We start from the raw sequence: 23,358 nt of genomic DNA, 5'->3' as shown, positions 1-23,358 counted from the left end.
TTTTCACTCCTATTTTTTCTCACACCCCACGTTCAATCTATCTGCAAGTCTTGCACCAGAAACTGACCATATTTTACCTCCTTGGTTGCTATTACCCTGGCCCATCCCATCCTTTGTCTTTCACTTAGAATGTTACAAAAGCCCCCTGACATGTCTCCTTGTATACACCCATGCCTTTCTACTGCCTTTTCCCCATAATGGACATGATTGTTTTCAAATATAATTCAAGTTGTGCCCTTTCTCTGTGCAGAACCTCCTCTCCGTGGCCTTCTATTTTATCCAGACAAGTTCTTATCATGACCTGCAAAGTCCTGTCTAATCTGCTCCCTCCCTCTCTGTAACTTTCCTCCTTACTCTTTTTCCTCACTCACTCTAGTCCAGACACACTGTCAGTTGCTGGACACACTAAGCATATCTCCGTCTCACAGAGCATTACCACTTGCTGTTTGTTTTCCTCCTTTTTTCCGTTCAAGGCCTCCCATGACCACCCTGTAAAATAGCACCCTCCCATTGAGTTGTTCTCTAGCCTTCTTATCCTCATGTGCTTTCCTGCTGAGTCCTTATCGCTGCCACATTATTCATAAACATTCTCTGAAAGCCTGCTTCCCCCAAAAGTGATAGCGGGGCTTTGTTTCAGCTACCATATTTAGTATATTCCTAGTACCTGAAGAATGCCTGCACACTGTAGGTGCTCAACAAATATTATGCGAATGAATAAATAATCAATTTCATTCCTCTCACACCTGCCCCATCCCTAGCAGACTTCTATTTCAGAGTCCTCTGAGATTTAAGGAATGGAATACATCCATTTTCTGCCTCTGTACAGCAAATTGATCTGTATTTATTCTCACTTTCTTTCTTCCTTCTCATCTTATACAAGATGGTGTTTTTTCTCTGCATTCTTCTCTGACTCCACTTCCTTTTGTGTTCTGTTGCATGCTGATACTGCTCTGCAAACCATTTCTTTTCTCTATGTCCTGTCCCTTTGTAAACATTTTCAAGTACGTCTCACCTTATCACAAAAACAAGCAAGAAAACTTTTCCTTAACCCTATATACCTTTTAGCTACTCTCCTATTTCCTTTCTTCTCTTCATGCACAGTTACTAAAAAGAGCTGTGTATTCAGGCTAGCAGACCGTTGGCACACATGTTTTCCATTATTGCTGTCTGTAGACATTCCCTATCAATCCCACACCCTTTTCCAAAGTCTATAACTGGCCTCCAAACCTTCTAAATATGTTATTCCAGGCAGTTGTTAATAACCAGAGTTGACACTACATATGACACCTGCTTGCCATCTATGGAGCTCATTCTTGTCTTAATTTGCTCGCCTCACTGCTCAATTACAATACAAATTCCAACTTTCTACTTGTTAAATGCAATGGACTCCTTGTTTTATTTATTTTTTATTTTTTTATTTTTATTTATTTTTTATTATACTTTAAGTTCTAGGGTACATGTGCATAACGTGCAGGTTTGTTACATATGTATATTTGTGCCATGTTGGTGTGCTGCACCCATCAACTCGTCAGCACCCATCAATTCATCATTTATATCATGTATAACTCCCCGATGCAATCCCTCCCCCCTCCCCCCTCCCCATGATATACCCCAGTGTGTGATGTTCCCCTTCCCGAGTCCAAGTGATCTCATTGTTCAGTTCCCACCTATGAGTGAGAACATGCGGTGTTTGGTTTTCTCTTCTTGTGATAGTTTGCTAAGAATGATGGTTTCCAGCTGCATCCATGTCCCTACAAAGGACGCAAACTCATCCTTTTTTATGGCTGCATAGTATTCCATGGTGTATATGTGCCACATTTTCTTAATCCAGTCTGTCACAGATGGACATTTGGGTTGATTCCAAGTCTTTGCTATTGTGAATAGTGCTGCAATAAACATACGTGTGCATGTGTCCTTGTAGTAGAATAATTTATAATCCTTTGGGTATATACCCAGTAGTGGGATGGCTGGGTCATATGGTACATCTAGTTCTAGATCCTTGAGGAATTGCCATACTGTTTTCCATAATGGTTGAACTAGTTTACAATCCCACCAACAGTGTAAAAGTGTTCCTATTTCTCCACATTCTCTCCAACACCTGTTGTTTCCTGATTTTTTAATGATTGCCATTCTAACTGGTGTGAGATGGTATCTCATTGTGGTTTTGATTTGCATTTCTCTGATGGCCAGTGATGATGAGCATTTTTTGATGTGTCTGTTGGCTGTATGAATGTCTTCTTTTGAGAAATGTCTGTTCATATCCTTTGCCCACTTTTTGATGGGGTTGTTTGTTTTTTTCTTGTAAATTTGTTTGAGTTCTTTGTAGATTCTGGATATTAGCCCTTTGTCAGATGAGTAGATTGCAAAAATTTTCTCCAATTCTGTAGGTTGCCTGTTCACTCTGATGGTAGTTTCTTTTGCTGTGCAGAAGCTCTTTAGTTTCATTAGATCCCATTTGTCAATTTTGGCTTTTGCTGCCGTTGCTTTTGGTGTTTTAGACATGAAGTCCTTGCCCATGCCTATGTCCTGAATGGTACTACCTAGATTTTCTTCTAGGGTTTTTATGGTGTTAGGTCTAACATTTAAGTCTCTAATCCATCTTGAATTAATCTTCGTATAAGGAGTAAGGAAAGGATCCAGTTTCAGCTTTCTACTTATGGCTAGCCAATTTTCCCAGGACCATTTATTAAATAGGGATTCCTTTCCCCATTTCTTGTTTCTCTCAGGTTTGTCAAAGATCAGATGGCTGTAGATGTGTGGTATTATTTCTGAGGACTCTGTTCTGTTCCATTGGTCTATATCTCTGTTTTGGTACCAGTACCATGCTGTTTTGGTTACTGTAGCCTTGTAGTATAGTTTGAAGTCAGGTAGCGTGACGCCTCCAGCTTTGTACTTTTGACTTAGGATTGTCTTGGCAATGCGGGCTCTTTTTTGGTTCCATATGAACTTTAAAGCAGTTTTTTCCAATTCTGTGAAGAAAGTCATTGGTAGCTTGATGGGGATGGCATTGAATCTATAAATAACCTTGGGCAGTATGGCCATTTTCACGATATTGATTCTTCCTATCCATGAGCATGGTATGTTCTTCCATTTGTTTGTGTCCTCTTTGATTTCACTGAGCAGTGGTTTGTAGTTCTCCTTGAAGAGGTCCTTTACATCCCTTGTAAGTTGGATCCTAGGTATTTGATTCTCTTTGAAGCAATTGTGAATGGAAGTTCATTCCTGATTTGGCTCTCTGCTTGTCTGTTACTGGTGTATAAGAATGCTTGTGATTTTTGCACATTGATTTTGTATCCTGAGACTTTGCTGAAGTTGCTTATCAGCTTAAGGAGATTTTGGGCTGAGACGATGGGGTTTTCTAAATATACAATCATGTCATCTGCAAACAGGGACAATTTGACTTCTTCTTTTCCTAACTGAATACCCTTGATTTCTTTCTCTTGCCTGATTGCCCTAGCCAGAACTTCCAACACTATATTGAATAGGAGTGGTGAGAGAGGGCATCCCTGTCTTGTACCAGTTTTCAAAGGGAATTTTTCCAGTTTTTGCCCATTCAGTATGATATTAGCTGTGGGTTTGTCATAAATAGCTCTTATTATTTTGAGGTAGGTTCCATCAATACCGAATTTATTGAGCGTTTTTAGCATGAAGGGCTGTTGAATTTTGTCAAATGCCTTTTCTGCATCTGTTGAGATAATCATGTGGTTCTTGACTTTGGTTCTGTTTATATGGTGGATTACGTTTATTGATTTGCGAATGTTGAACCAGCCTTGCATCCCAGGGATGAAGCCCACTTGATCATGGTGGATAAGCTTTTTGATGTGCTGCTGAATCCGGTTTGCCAGTATTTTATTGAGGATTTTTGCATCGATGTTCATCTGGGATATTGGTCTAAAATTCTCTTTTTTTGTTGTGTCTCTGCCAGGCTTTGGTATCAGGATAATGTTGGCCTCATAAAATGAGTTAGGGAGGATTCCCTCTTTTTCTATTGATTGGAATAGTTTCAGAAGGAATGGTACCAGCTCCTCCTTGTACCTCTGGTAGAATTCAGCTGTGAATCCATCTGGTCCTGGACTTTTTTTGGTGGCTAGGCTATTAATTGTTGCCTCAATTTCAGAGCCTGCTATTGGTCCATTCAGGGATTCAACTTCTTCCTGGTTTAGTCTTGGGAGAGTGTAAGGGTCCAGGAAATTATCCATTTCTTCTAGATTTTCTAGTTGATTTGCGTAGAGGTGTTTATAGTATTCTCTGATGGTAGTTTGTATTTCTGTGGGGTCGGTGGTGATATCCCCTTTATCATTTTTTATTGCATCTATTTGATTCCTCTCTCTTTTCTTCTTTATTAGTCTTGCTAGCGGTCTGTCAATTTTGTTGATCTTTTCAAAAAACCAATTCCTGGATTCATTGATTTTTTGGAGGGTTTTTTGTGTCTCTATCTCCTTCAGTTCTGCTCTGATCTTAGTTATTTCTTGCCTTCTGCTAGCTTTTGAATGTGTTTGCTCTTGCCTCTCTAGTTCTTTTAATTGTGATGTTAGAGTGTCAATTTTAGATCTTTCCTGCTTTCTCTTGTGGGCATTTAGTGCTATAAATTTCCCTCTACACACTGCTTTAAATGTGTCCCAGAGATTCTGGTATGTTGTATCTTTGTTCTCATTGGTTTCAAAGAACATCTTTATTTCTGCTTTCATTTCGTTATGTACCCAGTAGTCATTCAGGAGCAGGTTGTTCAGTTTCCATGTAGTTGAGCGGTTTTGATTGAGTTTCTTAGTCCTGAGTTCTAGTTTGATTGCACTGTGATCTGAGAGACAGTTTGTTATAATTTCTGTTCTTGTACATTTGCTGAGGAGTGCTTTACTTCCAATTATGTGGTCAATTTTGGAATAAGTGCGATGTTGTGCTGAGAAGAATGTATATTCTGTTGATTTGGGGTGGAGAGTTCTATAGATGTCTATTAGGTCCACTTGGTGCAGAGATGAGTTCAATTCCTGGATATCCTTGTTAACTTTCTGTCTCGTTGATCTGTCTAATGTTGACAGTGGAGTGTTGAAGTCTCCCATTATTATTGTATGGGAGTCTAAGTCTCTTTGTAAGTCTCTAAGGACTTGCTTTATGAATCTGGGTGCTCCTGTGTTGGGTGCATATATATTTAGGATAGTTAGCTCTTCCTGTTGAATTGATCCCTTTACCATTATGTAATGGCCTTCTTTGTCTCTTTTGACCTTTGATGGTTTAAAGTCTGTTTTATCAGAGACTAGGATTGCAACCCCTGCTTTTTTTTTGTTCTCCATTTGCTTGGTAGATCTTCCTCCATCTCTTTATTTTGAGCCTATGTATGTCTCTGCATGTGAGATGGGTCTCCTGAATACAGCAGACTGATGGGTCTCCTGAATACAGCAGACTGATGGGTCTTGACTCTTTATCCAGTTTGCCAGTCTGTGTCTTTTAATTGGAGCATTTAGTCCATTTATATTTAAGGTTAATATTGTTATGTGTGAACTTGATCCTGCCATTATGATATTAACTGGTTATTTTGCTCGTTAATTGATGCAGTTTCTTCCTAGCCTCGATGGTCTTTACATTTTGGCATGTTTTTGCAGTGGCTGGTACCGGTTGTTCCTTTCCATGTTTAGGGCTTCCTTCAGGGTCTCTTGTAAGGCAGGCCTGGTGGTGACAAAATCTCTAAGCATTTGCTTATCTGTAAAGGATTTTATTTCTCCTTCACTTATGAAACTTAGTTTGGCTGGATATGAAATTCTGGGTTTAAAATTCTTTTCTTTAAGAACGTTGAATATTGGCCCCCACTCTCTTCTGGCTTGTAGAGTTTCTGCCGAGAGATCTGCTGTTAGTCTGATGGGCTTCCCTTTGTGGGTAACCCGACCTTTCTCTCTGGCTGCCCTTAAGATTTTTTCCTTCGTTTCAACTTTGGTGAATCTGGCAATTATGTGTCTTGGAGTTGCTCTTCTCAAGGAGTATCTTTGTGGTGTTCCCTGTATTTCCTGAATTTGAATGTTGGCCTGCCCTACTAGGTTGGGGAAGTTCTCCTGGATGATATCCTGAAGAGTGTTTTCCAACTTGGTTCCATTTTCCCCCTCACTTTCAGGCACCCCAATCAGACGTAGATTTGGTCTTTTTACATAATCCCATACTTCTTGCAGGCTTTGTTCATTTCTTTTTCTTCTTTTTTCTTTTGGTTTCTCTTCTCGCTTCATTTCATTCATTTGATCCTCAATCGCTGATACTCTTTCTTCCAGTTGATGGAGTTGGTTACTGAAGCTTGTGGATTTGTCACGTATTTCTCGTGTCATGGTTTTCATCTCTGTCATTTCGTTTATGACCTTCTCTGCATTAATTAGTCTAGCTGTCAATTCTTCCACTCTTTTTTCAAGATTTTTAGTTTCTTTGTGCTGGATACGTAATTCCTCCTTTAGCTCTGAGAAGTTTGATGGACTGAAGCCTTCTTCTCTCATCTGGTCAAAGTCATTCTCTGACCAGCTTCGATCTGTTGCTGGCGATGGGCTGCGCTCCTGCGCAGGGGGAGATGCGCTCTTATTTTTTGAATTTCCAGCTTTTCTGCCCTGCTTTTTCCCCATCTTTGTGGTTTTATCTGTCTCTGGTCTTTGATGATGGTGACATAGATGGGGTTTTGGTATAGGTGTCCTTCCTGTTTGATAGTTTTCCTTCTGACAGTCAGGGCCCTCAGCTATAGGTCTGTTGGAGGTTGCTTGAGGTCCACTCCAGACCCTGTTTGCCTGGGTATCAGCAGCAGAGGTTGCAGAAGATAGAATATTGCTGAACAGCGAGTGTACCTGTCTGATTCTTCCTTTGGAAGCTTCCTCTCAGGGGTGTACTCCACCCTGTGAGGTGTGGGGTGTCAGACTGCCCCTAGTGGGGGATGTCTCCCAGTTAGGCTACTCAGGGGTCAGTGACCCACTTGAGCAGGCAGTCTGTCCATTCTCAGATCTCAACCTCCGTGTTGGGAGATCCACTGCTCTCTTCAAAGCTGTCAGACAGAGTCGTTCGTGTCTGCTCAGGCCTCTGCTGCTTCCCCTGTTTTTTTTTTAGCTGTGCTCTGCCCCCAGAGGTGGAGTCTATAGAGACAGGCAGGTTTCCTTGAGCTGCTGTGAGCTCCACCCAGTTCGAGCTTCCCAGTGGCTTTGTTTACCTACTTAAGCCTCAGCAATGGCGGGCGCCCCTCCCCCAGCCTCGCTGCTGCCTTGCGGTTAGATCGCCGCAGACTGCTGTGTTAGCAATGAGGGAGGCTCCGTGGGTGTGGGACCCTTCTGGCCAGGTGAGGGATATATTCTTCTGGTGTGCCCGTTTGCTTAAAGCGCGGTATTGGGGTGGGAGTTACCTGATTTTCCAGGTGTTGTGTGTCTCAGTTCCCCTGGCTAGGAAAAGGGATTCCCTTCCCCCTTGCGCTTCCCAGGTGAGGCGATGCCTCGCCCTGCTTCAGCTCTCGCTGGTCAGGCTGCAGCAGCTGACCAGCACCGATTGTCCGGCACTCCCTAGTGAGATGATCCCAGTACCTCAGTTGAAAATGCAGAAATCACCGGTCTTCTGTGTCGCTCGCGCTGGGAGTTGGAGACTGGAGCTGTTCCTATTTGGCCATCTTGCTCCGCCCCCCCTCGACTCCTTGTTTTAATCAATTTCCCTTCTTGAAATTCTCTCCAATCTTGATTTCTGTAACTCTACTTTTGTTGCCATTGTTTTTAGGTTTTTTTCATCCTCAGTTTCCATTTTGGAACACTTTTCCTCACCTGCTCCTGAAATGTTTACATTACATTACATTACCCCTACTCAGGGGTTCTGAACCCAGGTGAATTATTTCCTAGAGAATCCACTAACTAAGAGTCTGTGTGTGTGTGTGTGTGTGTGTGTGTGCTCATGCAAAGTGTTTTATATGTGGATATTTCTAACTACTGCAGCTATAGCTTTTATCCAGTTCCTAAGAGGGCTAAGAATCACTGCTACTTTCTTTCTCTGGGTAATCTCGCCCAAGCCCATGGGCAACCAGCATGACACAAGTGAGAGCTCAAAAGGGTCCAAGTCAAATAAACCCATGTTCATAGTTTGAACTTCCCTTTTAGAAGCTGTTTGACTAAGGAAACGTTACTTAACCTTTCTGAAACTTGGTTTCAACTGCAAAATGGTAGAAATGACCCCTAATTTGCAGGGTTATTGTAACAAAGAGAGATGTCATTTGTAAAGCTCTTCGTGTTGTGTAGTGGTCAGTAAGTGGTAGCTATTACGATTCAGCCACAAACATCTGGGTCCCTCAAGAACATAAGCTTGTCAGCTTGCAGAGCCTCTCCTCCCTCATTTTAAAACAGGCTTCTTTTTTAGTATTCTGCCTTAGTGAAGCAGTAAGGATGATGTGACTCACGCATTATAAATTAATTGACTCTCTGGGTGTTAGAAATCTGCTAGCATGCCTTCATTAATGCGAAACATCTAGGACAGCTGCAGAGAGCACTGTCAAGTCCATCTTTGTGCACAATATTTGGAAAATCAGAATTGGGCACATATAAATTTAATCAGACTGAAAGATGTTTATAAATTGGCTTCCAGTATTTATCTGGAGCAATCAAAATAGCACACATTAAGAATGTTATTAAACATAGCAGAAACCAAATTACTCAATATATACAGTGTAATAAAAATTGGTAGGGCAGTAAAAATTGCCTGGGTATGTGTTTTTAAAGCAATGGAAGCTGAGCAGGTCTCTTTTCAGAAGTATTCCGTATTTGTTTATTGTATCCTACTAAACATGTCTGTAAAACTGATCATTTACTTACACCTTGATTGCCAATCCTGATTCCATACTGGCTGGTGAAGAGGCTTGGATAAGCATGATGTTTTAGACACTTGACAAACATTTATAGTCAAAAGTGTAAGTTATTTATACAACTCCGTAAAATAATGCAGTTAAATTACAACCCAGATATTTTGGTTTGCAAAACAGCAAAGGATCCAAGGAACTCTATGCCTAGCAGGGATCCCCAGTTGATGTGGAGCCATGACCTCTTCTCGTTGGTATTTAACTGTATAACTCTCCTGCCCCTTTCTCTACTCCTACTTCCAAGTGATACGTGGCATACAGAAAGGTACATTTAAAACCCTTACTTACTGAATTTTTGAGAGCATATCTTAAGCATTTTGCAACATTCTTCCATGTAATTAAAAACACCCTGAATTGGGAGAAAGTTAGAAACTGGAATTCAAAATCATTGACCTAGATCTTTGAGTAAATGACTAATATGGAAAAAATTTAACAACTTACGAGTTTAAAAGTTTTCTGCAGTTAATTAGTTATCATGTGACAATATATTTTTGTAATCAAGAGATGGGGCTAGTAAAATTTAGAGAAGCATTAAAAACTAAAATAATAAAAATGTTTACTTATAATCCTGTCATCCATAGGTAACCACTATTTTTGTACATGTTTTCTTTCTTCCTCTCTCCCTCTTCATCTCTTCTTTCTTTTCCTTCTCTTTCTTTTTTTAGATCGATTTCTAACTGTATGTCTGAATAGATATGTATATATGCAAAAATTATATCCTAGAAAATATATAACCTATATTTTATGTACTACAATGTAAATAAACATAATATGTAAATATATATCAACTTAATAATTGGAATAACACTGCATTTTTAGTGTTATAAAGAAACAATCAGAAATATAGTCAGATATTTACAGATGCTCCTCAATTTATGTTGGGGTTATGTCCCAATAAACCCAGAGTAAGTTGAAAATGTTGTAAGTAGAAAATGCATTTAATACACCTAACCTACTGCCCATCATAGTTTAGCCTAGTCTACTTCAAATCTTCTCAGAACACTTACATTAGCCTACAGTAGGGTAAAATCATCTAATGCAACACCTATTTTATAATAAAGTGTTGGCTATCTCATGTAATTTATTGAATACCATACTGAAAGTGAAAAACAGGATGGTTGTATGGGTACTCACCATGAAGTAACATACACAGAAGAATGCCCGCTGGTAAAGAATGTTTGAAGCGTTGAACTAAAAATAATTGCTGGATGATGGAGATGCTGCAGCAACAGGGTTATCAATTTCTCTCTCTTCTGAGAGGCTTGAGAATAGCGGGTAGAAGGGCATTGACACTTGTTGATGGTTTAGCAGGCACAGTGTTCTTCCAGAAGATGGCAATTTTGGCGGTATGGTTTATTTCTTCTTTTCATCATATATTTCTCTTTATCACAAACAAGAGCATCCTGTATCTGCCATCAGCGCTTGTGAATCTCCTGTAATTGACAGCTGTTTCTCTGACTTCCAAAAGCCATTGCTAATAGTAGTAGCAAATATTTCTGCCAGTTTCTTTGCTGTGAACTTTCTTGGTGCCTTGGACATCACTTCTGCTTTCTCTGCCTCAACTTCTTTACTTCTTTCTTCCTCCAATTCAGTCAGCTCCTTGTTGGAAAGTTCTTCAGCCTCAATGCCAACAAGCTCATAAATTTTCTCTTTATCAATGTCCAATTCTAGTGATTTCCTAAGCACTAGTATCTTGTTACTCTTTCATCAACAGCAGAATCTTTGTTAAAGCCTTTGAATGTGTTCACATATGTCTTCAAAACTTTCTTCCAAATGCCGTTCATGCATTGCCGTGTGACTTCTTCCCTTGTTGCGGCGATGTTCTGGATAGAATTTAGCATGCAGCCAGATTTAGTGACTCCAACAGCCTGCGCAAACGTCTGGCATATCAATGTGCTTTGAATGCAGCTCTTGTGCCTTGGTGCATGGGTTGAATGAAAGCATTTGGGTTCAGCAGCAGATTCACAACATTTACATCAAGATGCATGTCACCGATATTCTGTGGAAGCCCTGGAGCATTGTCTAAGATTAGAAGAATCTTGAATGGAATGTTGTTTTTCCTACAATATTCTCTTGCCTGTGGAACAAAACAGTTCAAAAACCAGTCTTCAAACAATGCTGATATCCAGGCTTTTTCTTTATGGTATATGGTGTTGCTCACATTCTTGAATGCTCTTGGGTTCTCTGAGTGGTAGATTAGGAAAGGCTTTAATTTGAACCCTGCAACACTTCCACCCCAAAGCAACATTTCCACCTCAAATTAAAGCCTTTCCTGTAACACCCCAAAGAAGTGTTACACAGCCTTTGAATGCCGTAGACCCTGACATTGTACTCTTGGTGAATGTATATATGCTCTGGCGTACACTTTCAGAATAAGCTCATTTCATTGACTTTAAATATTTGTGCTGGTAAACACTTCTCATCCACACTTACCCTACGCAGCTCTTCCCAAAAGCTTTGGTACCTTCAATATCGGCACTTGCTGTCTCACCACAGATCTTCATATTATGAAAATTATGATGCATTTTGAAGTGTTGGAACTGGCCATGTCTTGCTATAAACATTTGTATATATGTAGGATCATTGGTATACTCTTTGATCTTATAGAACAGACTTCTTACCCTAGCCTAAATCATCAGTAGGCTAAGTAGTATGCACCTCTGTATCTGGTTTTCCATCCACATGACAAGTAAGTTTTCCATATTATCAATCAGCCCAACTCTTTTCTTTGTGATGATAGTGGGTTTAACCAATGCTGACGATTTCACTGCCTCACTGATTCACATCTTACCCTTTAAGATGGTTGATATCATGGATCATGAAAGTCTGAACTCTCTTGCAATGTCCATCACTGGCTTGCGCCTTCATACTGGGCAGTTATCTTGAGTTTCATCTCAAGAGTAATTGCCTTCCTCTTCTTCTCACCAGAAACAGGAGATGGATGAGTGTTTTGCAGACATGGTAGGACACAAAAATACAAAACACAGTATCCAAAACATGCCAGCAATGTAGCACACAGTAGAGTATTAGTTGTTTACCTATGTGACTGAGTGGCTGACTGGGAGCTGCGGCATGCTGCTGCTGCCCAACATCAAGAGAGTATTGCACCAGGTATCGCTTCTGGGAAAAGAGCAAAATTCAAAAACTTCTACTGAATGCGTATTGTGACTGCACCGTTGTGAAGTCAAAAAGTTGTAAACTGAACCATCATAAGTTGAAGGACATAACCGTTATATATAATAGTAAAAATCTGAATAAACCTCAATGGAATATTAGGTATCCAATAAAATTTAATAATGCAAATTAATGAATGAGTCTTTATCTTTTTTATGTTCTGTATGTTTTTATAACAAAAATGCATGTGATAAAATTTTTTACTTATGTTCCACATATGAACATGTTAGTCATAAGAGAGAAAAAATAAATATGGTATTGTGTTAGAAAATATAATATTTTAAAATTAATGTGACAACTTGTTGACCTGTTTAAACATGAGTAGATTTTTAAATACAATTATATATTTATGAAAAGCAAATATCATGGAAGAAATCTTCCAAGTTTTGAATCTTTTTTTTATATTGAACACCCCATAATAATCTCCATGCTCATTCTTACTCTCTGTCTCTTTCAAATTTTTAAAAAAGAAATATCCATCAGGTTTTAGATGAGCCACTTATTTTCCTCTGGAGTAGAATATGGCTTTTACTTTCCAGCGTTAAAACCATTGAGAATTGTTTTCCAAAAGAAAACCTTAAATTGAAAGATTATTGTCTAAGTAATATTATTTGACTGCAGCTAACTTGCAGAATTATTAGTATCTATACTGTAGGATAGCACAACAGGCAATATAAATTATGAATAATGTTTATCTCAGTCAAGTGTATAAGAATCCTTGGAGGCAAGAGCAGCTTGTAGACATTGGGAGATTATGCAGTCTTTGCAAAGCCACTTTAAAATTAATATACATAATCCATAATGCTTTATGCTTTCAATTGCTTCTCTCTAGTATATCATTTGCATATTAATTAGTTTTAAAAATTAGTTGATGCTTTATCTAAATTTGAATGAAATAAAGTGTTGGAATCAGATATATAACCTATTTTTAACCTCCATGCAACACTTACAGAGCATAATTTACAAAGTAATTTGATATAATATTTTCATGTTAATTGGATACGGAGACCAAATCAAACTAGAAAGTAATTTTTCTTCAAGATGGAACTTTCATGCTTCTCTTTTGTATTGGTAGGTGTATACATAGGCTCCTCTGGCCTTTGGCTGCCTCAGTTTTCTTTATTATCTGAATAAAATTCCACTGAGTGTGCATTATATGGTTTGGCTCTGTGTCCCCACCCAAACCTCATCTCCAGTTGTAATCCCCATAATCCCCACATGTCAAGGGAGGGACCAGGTGGGAGGTAACTGCATTATGGGGGCAGTTTCCCCTGTGCTGTTCTCATGATACTGAATGAGTTCTCATGAGATTCAATGGTTTTATGAGGCAGTTTTCCCCGCTCTTGCTCACTCTCTCTTGCCTGCCACCATGTACGATGTGCCTGCTTCACATTCTACCATGATTGTAAGTTTCCTGAGGCCTCCCAAGCTATGTGGAACTGTGAGCTAATTAAACCTTTTTTCTTTATAAATAACCCAATCTTGGTATATTGGGATCTGGAACAGAACTAATAGGATATATATATATGAGTTTATTAAAGATTAACTTACATGATCACAAGGTCACACTGTCTGCAAGCTGAGGAGCAAGGAGAGCCAGTCTCAGTCCCCAAACTGAAGAACTTGGAGTCTGATATTTGAGGGCAGGAAGCATCCAGTGCAGGAGACTAGGCCGATTTCTCTTTTTCATGTTTTTCTACCTGCTTTTTGTTCACTGGAAGCTAATTAGATTGTATCCACTAGATTAAGGGTGGATCTGCCTTCCCCAACCCACTGACTCAAATGTTACTCTCTTTTGGCAACACCCACACAGAGACAGCCAGGATGAATACTTTGTATCCCTCAATCCAGTCAAGTTGACACTCCGAATTAACCATCACACTTGGGTATGTCTTTATAGCAGTGTGAAAATGGACTAATACAGTAAGACTTCCTTTTCAACATTGATGCATTTATTCTGCAGTGAACAGAAGCCAAGAGAATACTTTCTGGAATATTAGATTGAGAAACGTACATTTTGAAAATATACCACTGTAATGTAAGGAGAGTAACCATTCTACTGGTTCTTTAAAAATATTATTGTCTACCCTCTTTGGGCTAGTCAAAATAGCCTCACCTTTCAGCAGTTCAACAATTGTTTCAGATGTACCTTATAGCTTGGGGTCTGAGATATTGGAGAAGAAAATGCAAACATATTCACAGAGTTGAGGATGGGCAAGATCCCTACTCCCTGGTTCTGCAAGTGTAGAATACATCTGTTCCACTAACTGGCACAGACTGTAGGTCAAACTGCAACTCTTGTAAGGCTAAGGGTCCCATTGAGAGGACAGGACCGGGCACAGTGGCTCACGCTTGTAATCCCAGCACTTTGGGAGGCCGAGGTGGGTGGATTACCTGAGGTCAGGAGTTTGAGTCCAGTCTAACCAACATGGTGAAACCCCATCTCTACTAAATACAAAAAATTAGCTGGGAGTGGTGGTGCGTGCCTATAATCCCAGCTACTTGGGAGGCTGAGGCAGGAGAATTGCTGGAACATGGGAGGTGGAGGTTGCAGTGAGCTGAGATTGCACCATTGCACTCCAGCCTGGGAAACAAGAGCAAAACTCCATCTCAAAATAAAAGAAAGAGGATGGGATCAGGGACCAGGAGAGGGTTCCATGACAGGACTCCTATTGGCCCTCAAGACCTCCTGCCACCAGAACAATCCTGCAGCTACTCAGTTTTTTTGAGGTAGTTCTAAAGCTTTATCTGGATGCCTACTACAGGTCTTATTTCACAGGTGCTTGTCCTTTCACCTGAAAAGAAAAATAAACTTGACATCTCAGTGTGTGAATTTGAGAATTTTAAAGATAATGAAATTATAGTAATCATTTCAAATGATTGTTTTAGATGGCAAGGAATCCAACAATTCAAGAGAATAAAAACATCCAAATATGAGTATACTAAAATAAAAGTAATAGTCAAGCTTGGGTTTCTTAATGATGAGTTTCTGAGTTATTGAGGCAATTTCTTTCTAATTATCTTGAAACAGAGGTAGTACCTTTTAGAGTTGCATGAACAATACTAATATTTCCTCGAGTTTTTGTAGATGGACATTTTGAATTTAAAATTGATCACAGTAAAGATGTATGTGAATCTGTTATCCTAATCAATATTTCAAAATAATATTGTACTTTAAAACTACAACCTTAAAAAAAATAATAAAATAAAACTACAACCTTTCTGTGCCTATCTGTGAGTGTGTTAAATGGGAGAGCAGCATTTGTCCTATCTGAAAAGGAAAGACACAGATTTATGATGTATAAAAAAAGTACCATGTAGTGAAACTAATTGCCTCACTCAGAGATCCAAATGAGTTTGTCAATTCAGAGAACTGTGTTAGCACTTACTAGCAACTATAATTGTGACAATGTCACAGGATCCCTTGGGTGTCACTTTTCCAGCTGGAAACTGTTGTGGCCAGTGGCGCCTTTGCTTGAGTTTTGTTCAGACCCACTGGGCTCATTCTGCCCATTTGGCCTGGCAGGCTGTGCTTGGCTTGTGCTACCGGCCTGGGTCCTACACATGCCAAGGGTGAGCCAGACGCCAAATGGTGAAGGGTGTGTGAATGAGTGCAGGGTCCAGCCACTGCACACAGCCAGGTGCACTGGCTGCTGCAGTGGGGCAGGCAGCTCCAGGTGCTGTCACAGGTGCCAGCTCCATGCAAGCCTGTGGCTGGATAAGATGCACTGCAAGTGGCTTCTGTGGGCACCCACGTCTGGGCAAGGGGAATGTGGTGGCACCCAGAAACTTGGAGACACCAGAAACCACAAAGCCCTGAAGAGGGAGTCACAGCCCTGGCTCAGGGAGGCCCTAGGTCTGGGCTCCCTGAAGGGCCACAGCTCTTCTTTTTTTCTGATGCTCGCAGCATGGTGAGTGAAGGGCAGGTGTTTAAACTCTGTTTGTGTTACAGCTTTTTCAGTCTTGCCATTTGGTGGGTCTTGAGTTCTTTTCCCACATTCAGGAAGAATGAGGTATGTGGACAACTGGAGGATGAGCAGGACAGAAAGGAGACTTATTAAGCAACAGAACAGCTCTCAGGAGACCCAAAGTGGGTAGCTCCTTTCTGCAGGCAGGTCATCCTGATGAGTGTCCAGCTCTCAGCAGAGAGGAGACCCAGAGTGGTGGCTCCTTTCTGCAGGTGGTAGTCCCCATGTCTGTGTGAGTCCGTCTGAGTCTGGGGTTTTTATGGGCTTCAGAAGGAAGAAAGTGTGTGCTGATTAATCCATGGGCAGCCATGGGCAGGCCTGGACCTGGAACTGGCAGTCTGGTCCCCAGGCTTCAGGCCTTTCTTGGCTTGAAGGAGGGGTTTCACCAGGGACCCACCCCTGTCTGCCTAGGAACCTATCTGCCTTGCACCATCATCAACATGTCTTCCATGGCACCTTGGCTGTTCATGCCAAGGGGCACCTGCAGGCCTGCACTGTGCTGCCCTTGGCCCCACTGGTCTCCATTCTGTTCTCATTGGCACTTAAAGTCTGGAGGTGGCTAAGGCAGTGGGGGGCTGCTATATCAGTACCGCCCTGATCATGCAGACACTCAGCTTGGTTGTGACAGTGTCTGGGCTCAGCCACAACTTTGCTCCACCCTGGAGCAGGCACTGGAAGTGGGGAGAGGCCAGAGAGTGGTAGCAGGCACTTCTAAGTCTACAGGGGCAGGAGGGGCTTCCCAGGTTCCCTAAATGCAGGTAATGCCAGGGTCTGGAGCCATGACTGGGCAGCTGCAGCTGCCCCCAGAACTGCAGGGCACCCGTCCCACCAACTCAGTAGGGGGCAGGGATCCTGCCTGTTCCTGCCCCCGCTGCCTTCATGGAGCGCACGGTCCTGGCTGCACCTCCTCTGCTGCAGCCAGTATCTTCAAAGCAGCCATTCCGGATGGGCCGCTGCTGCCATCAACAACAGTCCAAAAAAGAATAGTTAATATTGCTCTTTAGTTGCCTAAAGTAATGCATACTTCTGTGACAGGTCATCTCGTTTATCATGTTCCATTGTGGCTTACTTGCATCCCCAAACTTTCAACCTCCTTTGAATACTTTCCTGTAAAACATCAGCTACTGGCTGATTGTTTTCCACTTTGCTGTTCTGATTACCAGTTTTTAAGATCAGCTCCTCCTGCTGTTTCTTCTTCTTCCTGCTGGTACCTAAGCTGCCCTGAGAGCATTGTATTTAACTGTTGATATACAGTGAGTCAGTGACCCGGAGCACTCAGTATTCTCCACTTTCTCATGTATGTTCCTGACTTCAGTATGTCTGTGACTTAACTGTTTCACTTGGCATGGCTTTTGCGTTTAATAGATTCAGGTTTTTATTTATGAAGCATTTTGGTGATTTGCTTGGGAAAAACGATCTTTTCAGGAATTCTATTTTTAAAAAGGCAACTTACAGTAGTTATAAATTATAAATCGTAATTTATAACTACTCATTCAGGGTGTCCTTTAGAAAAAGTTAACCTTCCCAGTTAATTATCAGTAGTGGTCACTACCTTTAAATTACAATTAACTAGAAAAATACTCAGTAATGAATGAAAATATTTGTATTAATCAAACTACTCAGAAGCAGCTTAAGGAAATTCTGAGGTGTTTCTTTTTGATTAGTCTGGGGCAATCTTTATCACCACATGCTGTCAGTCACTACGAAGTTTCTGAAACACTCTCCTGCTCTCCCTGTATTCCACGGCTCCTGCTCAGAGCAGATACCATTACCATATCCCCAGAAACCTCCCCTCTGATCATGGCCCTGGTTTTGCCAGATGGCTCTATTATGATGACTGCAAGACTTGCGCTGTCAGATTGTCTTTTTGCAGGTATTTTAGGTGTCTGCTAGTGAATAGATTGTTACATCCTAGTGAGTGAGAGGACCTGGCGTAGGCAGTCCTGGAATCTCCTAGAAGAGTGGTAAGGCCTGTGTTGTGTATTCCAAGTTTTAGATCAGAGTTACTGAATTTGTTACATTGTATGCTTTGTTTCTATGGGAAGCTTCTCTATCAACCACTTCCTCTTTTCTCTCCTTTTCATGTTCCCTCCCCCAACACACACACCATACATCCCTGAAATTCATATTACACATTCATCTGAGTTCCTTTAGTGCTATGAACTTTCCAATGCCTATATAGATGTCAGTTTTTAGTAGTAAACAGTCATTTATGGCTGTTTGTTCTATCACTAAGATAAAATCCATAATGCAAAATATATTTTATATAATAGCATATAAGTGTATGCACACATCATGCCACATCATTTGGTCAATGTAATGGCAGGAATGCGACATATTAAAGATGGACAGGAAAAGTCCGTCACTTGTAGAACAACCACAGGAGTCTGAAAATATCACTATACTAAACAAATTTTCGTTTGAAGAAATTCTTCCTGGTTTTACAGAATCCTGCATTTTAACTTTCACATAACACATATAAGAGATGTAATATATTCTGGGATTCTATAAAATATTCATGTTCACGCTTTTTTTTTTTTTTTTTTTGAGACTAAGTGTCACTCTATAACCCAGACTGGAGTACAGTGGCACAATTTCAGCTCACTACAACCTCTGCCCCCCGGGCTTGAGTGATTCTCTCACCTCAGCCTCCCGAGTAGGTGGAATTACAGGTGCGTGCTACCACGCCCAGCTAATTTTTGTATTTTTAGTAGAGACAGGGTTTCACCATGTTTTCCAGACTCATCTCAAACCCCTGACCTCAAGTGACCCACCCACCTCAGCCTCCCAAAGTGCTGCGATTACAGCCATGAGCCACCACGCCCAGCCACATGTTCACATTTCTGAGTTTGCATTAGTTCAAAACATCAGAAAGACCAAAAGCTTAGAGCTGAGGGGAGTTGCTGGGGGACAGGGCAGGGGAAGAGTGCACAAGAGTGACCACATGTTTGTAATTTCACCCAGTACATGGATCTGGAAAGATCCATAGTTACATGTAAGTGGTTCTTGGGAGAAAACCTTTGTAGCCAGCCTAGGCAACATGGCAAGAACTCAACATTTTTTTTTTTTTACAAAGTTAGCCGGGCATTGACAGTGGCATGTGCCTGTAGTCCCAGGTACTTGGGAGGCTGAGGTCAAAAGATCACTTGAGCCTGGGAAGTCAAGACCACAGTAAGCTGTGATTGTGCCACTGCACTCCAGTGTGGGCAACAGAGTGAGACCTTATAACAAACGAAAAAACAAAAAACCTTCATAGTGTCTCCACAGAAATCTTCTCTATGTTTAGTGCTGATTTTAGAGCTATTACCCTCAAGAAGCTTTGCTGAACTGGCTTCTGTGTATGTATTAGTTTCAGGTAGGAGTGCCTACTGGTCCTAGGTATGCTTCTGGAAGCCGAGATTCATGCTATGGCAGCCCTGGAGTGGTTGGGAAGTTTAGAGTGTTACCCACTTGAAGAATGTTCTTGTACCTTAGTTGATCTGAACAAGTCTGTATATAACTGTCAGCTTAAACTTCTAGGCTGAAAGGCAGAATGACCTGGTAGAAAATGCATAAACCTTGAAATCAGATTTAGATTTAAACTCTGGCTTTTCTGTAAGTTTGTATAAGTTGTAGCCTTTAGCTTATTTCTCTGAGCCTCAGTTTCTCCATCTGAAAAATTCAGGGCAGTTATGAGGAATAAATGGAATAGCATATCCAAAAGTGCCTGGCACTTGGTAAGGAATTAATAAATGTTATTCTCTTTCTCTCTCTTTCCACCACTGGAGAGTAGAGGATTGGGGAGAGTAACATCTGTAGTGACTTGGTTTGGTTCCGCTTCCTAGTTTGACCTGCCAACTACATTTTCAGGCAGAGTTCTTGGAAATCATCTGTTCTATACCCAGTGAGTTAGAGAACAGGTATCTAAGGAAATTGCAATCCTGGAGAGAGGCTAAGAGAGAGAGTTCCCGGGCCTTCTCTGGGAGCTGTATTAGCTTCACACTTTCCTGTGTGATACTTGGTGCCACACAGCTGAGACAATGAGACTGCACATTATTTATTTACTTTTTAAGATTTCTTAACTCAGTGTGAACATTTTGTTTAATCTCATCTGATACAAAATCCAGTTGGAGATTGTAAGAAGGTGATATGTAATCCATACTTTTATTCACAGGTGATTGATCTTTAGCTAGAGGCATTTACAGTTATACTGCTTTGAAATTTTTGATCAGCTTAAACAAGAAAATGACATTTAAAATAAATTGGATTGGACAGAGGTCACATAATCTATTGACTGTGTGAAGAGTTAGGATGCATGATCCAAAGACCTCTCATATCCTTTTAAAATGTCCTTAGGCTCAGTTATGCAAAGTAAAAGATAAAGGTTTATTTTTTAAATTAACTTAAAATGTTATTGAAATAATGAGAAATTAAAAGACTTGATGAGCTCTAACACTAAAGTATCTGCATTTATTTTTTTAAAATGTAACTCTATCATGTTTGAATATGTAGCTCACAGTCTGTGCTATGAGCTCATAGTTTGGGCTCATAGCCTGTCCTGGAAGACGCTTCCTTTAAGTAACCCCTTCATCACGATAATACTAGGTATGGTATTCCTTTTACCTTCTCTTTTTCCAATTAAATTTTAGAGCATTCTAAAACCCTGGAGTCATTTTGGAGTTAAATAGACTATAATATCAGATTTTCGATAAATAGCATAAAGTAAAACTAGTAGGATGTGATATGATTTTTTAAAGCCACAAGCGAAATTTATCAGTAGTTAGGTATTATCTTCAGAAATATTTGTAAATATTTCCAGAACTAGTTTCAGTTTTGGTAGTGAAAATATTCACTTAGGATACAATTTTGTAATTGTTTTTCTTTTTCTTCTTCTTTTTAATTTCAGGGTCAGCCTGGTCCTCAGGTAAGATAATTCTTTTCTGGCAAATTATTTTCAATTTAGAATTTTTCCAGTGTGGAGGTCTTTCTGCAAATCTTTCAAAAGATATAAAAAAGCTATGAACTGGTAATCACGACACCACACAGTAGACCAAATATTTCCCAGGAGTAAACCCTTGGGGCCTCTTCAGGGTTGTGTGAGCCACATCAGCTGTTGGGCCAGATGGCAGATTTAACAATGTACTATCATATAAAGCAAAACTCTTAACTGATCTGAAACAGTGCCACAGGACTTTAATGTAAGACAGCATGACATAAAAGTCGAGTCTGAACTGGTTTGCATTATGTACTGATTAATCATGTACTAATAATGTTGTGAATCTCTGCAGACTCATTATTTAGACTGTGATCCTACCAGCTACTTTTGATTCATTATAGACAGTTATTGAATTTTTAATTTAGAAACAACTGCCAAAGACATGATTTATAATTAAGCATGAATGCAGTCAACAGAAAATCTTATTGAGCCCTAAATCATATTGAAGAAAATAAGCAAATTTTAGGAAGGGGAGGAATATGGTATGAAGATGGAAATACAAAAGAAGTGAGTTTTCAGAAATGAAAAGTCAGTACAAAAAATTCAAACAACAAATTCAATATCAATACTAATTGTAATCCGTAGGATTCTATAGAGAAGAAAATGCAGTCATTAATGTTTTACTTTTAATACTCTAGTGCCTATAAATAATATAATTATTTACTGAACTCATCTTCCATCGCTTTCCCCTTGATGTACTGAATGCTATTTCTGCCTTAGATTGTTTCACAAATAAGCCATTTTCATGATAGCTTTGTAGTCAATATCATGAATTATCTATTGTGTGCTCTACCTCATACCAGATCACAAGAATATTATTTATGGTTTTTATGATCTCTCTATATAGATGTCTAATGAAACAAAAAATTCCACATACTTCAGTAAACAAGTTCTTTTCACACCAAGCTTATGAGAAAGTTTGACTTTTAATTAATTTGTATTAATATCTGAAAATACCTATATCATCATTTGTGATTTTCACTCTTGTATTCCATGTTGGTTCAAGGTAATTATTAATGGAATAAAACCCACAGGAGAAAGTTATAGCTTGTTTACTAAATTTGAAATAACCATATTATAATGGAATGAAGACAAAGTAAAAGATGTTTTGCATGGTTTCTTTTGTTTTTGGGAGGTTTTTGTTTCGCTTTTTTTTTTTTTTTTTTTTTTTTTTTTTTTTTTTTTCTGAGGTGGAGTCTTGCTGTGTCACCCAGGCTGGAGTGCAATGGTGCAATCTTGGCTCACTGCAACTTCCGCCTCCTGGGTTCAAGCGATTCTCCTGCCTCAGCCACCCAAGTAGCTGGGATTACAGGCACCTGCCACCACACCCTGCTAATTTTTGTATTTTTAGTGGAGATGGGGTTTCACCATGTTGGCCAGGCTGGTCTTGAACTCCTGACCTTGGGTGATCTGCCCGCCTTGGCCTGCCTCCCAAAGTGCTGAGATTACAGGCATGAACCACTGTACTCAGCTTGCATGCTTTCTTTTATTTGATGCTTACAACAGCCTTGGAAAGTATTATTACCCTACGTGTGTGTGTGTGTGTGTATGTGTGTGTGCGCGTGCGCGTGTGTGTATAAACATACAGAAACAGAAGAGATAAATTAGTCACATGAATAACACCAAGAACTGGGAGCTAAACTGAAGTCTGTACCTAAAACCCTCATACTTTGTAGTGCTCAGCCCTTGAGAGAAGGTGGTGAGACAGCCCATGATAAAAGAAGTTGAAGAGTTGATTTTGAGAGATCGTAATCTTTAACATACTTTCATTTTTAATAGGACCTCTGTCTTGGCTGTACCTTCTTTCTTGCATCCCAAAGCAGTTCTTAAGAAATTGAGCATAAATAATTTATTTGAGAGATGATCCTAGAAAGCATCATGAGAGAGTGGAGAAATGACATAGGGAAGGCAACAACACCAAAAAATGGGTGCCTCAATTAGCAGGTTACTGCTGTGGACAGTTGGGGCTCAGTCCTGCTGAGGAATCTTGAGAGACTGTGTAGAGCATGTTGCAGAATCATCCCAGAGAGGGACAAGGAAGTTGATGGATTTATCCACTAATTTCCCTGCCTTGACTGTTGAGGGTCGCAGCTGGGTGCTGGCTTTTCAGCACTCCTGGCCTGCTGTGAAAGGAATTTAGGAAGCCATAGGGACGTATGGGACCTGTATTCTAGCACTGTCTTAGAGCAGGTAGTGGTGGGCAGGCACCTACATGTGCCACAACATCCAAGTGCACGTGTCTTATAGACAAGACAGAGTAGAAAATTCAGATATGAATAGAAAGACTTGGGAAATTAAATATAAAGGCAGCATTAAATGCATGGTAGTTAATAAGATACTAAAGAGAGTAACTGTAAAAAGAAAAACAGTCATAGTAAATTTTGAGTATACAGCCACAGTTA

General features: G+C 40.2%; 1 protein-coding gene across 2 annotated transcripts in view; it reads left to right on the top strand.

The window, feature by feature from the left end:
• Positions 1-23,358, top strand: part of COL25A1 (collagen type XXV alpha 1 chain) — a 519,759-nt gene that overhangs the window by 282,804 nt on the left and 213,597 nt on the right. For both annotated transcript variants that reach the window (XM_010379093.2, XM_010379094.2), the window contains one exon: positions 20,867-20,884. In XM_010379093.2, the coding sequence (XP_010377395.1) occupies positions 20,867-20,884 (18 nt within the window). The remainder of the gene's footprint in view (positions 1-20,866; positions 20,885-23,358) is intronic.

Source organism: Rhinopithecus roxellana, chromosome 2 (genome assembly GCF_007565055.1).
Source record: "Rhinopithecus roxellana isolate Shanxi Qingling chromosome 2, ASM756505v1, whole genome shotgun sequence".
Taxonomy (NCBI): Eukaryota; Metazoa; Chordata; class Mammalia; order Primates; family Cercopithecidae; genus Rhinopithecus; species Rhinopithecus roxellana.
Note: the sequence above shows the minus strand (reverse complement) of the source record. Positions and strands in the feature narration are given on the sequence as shown.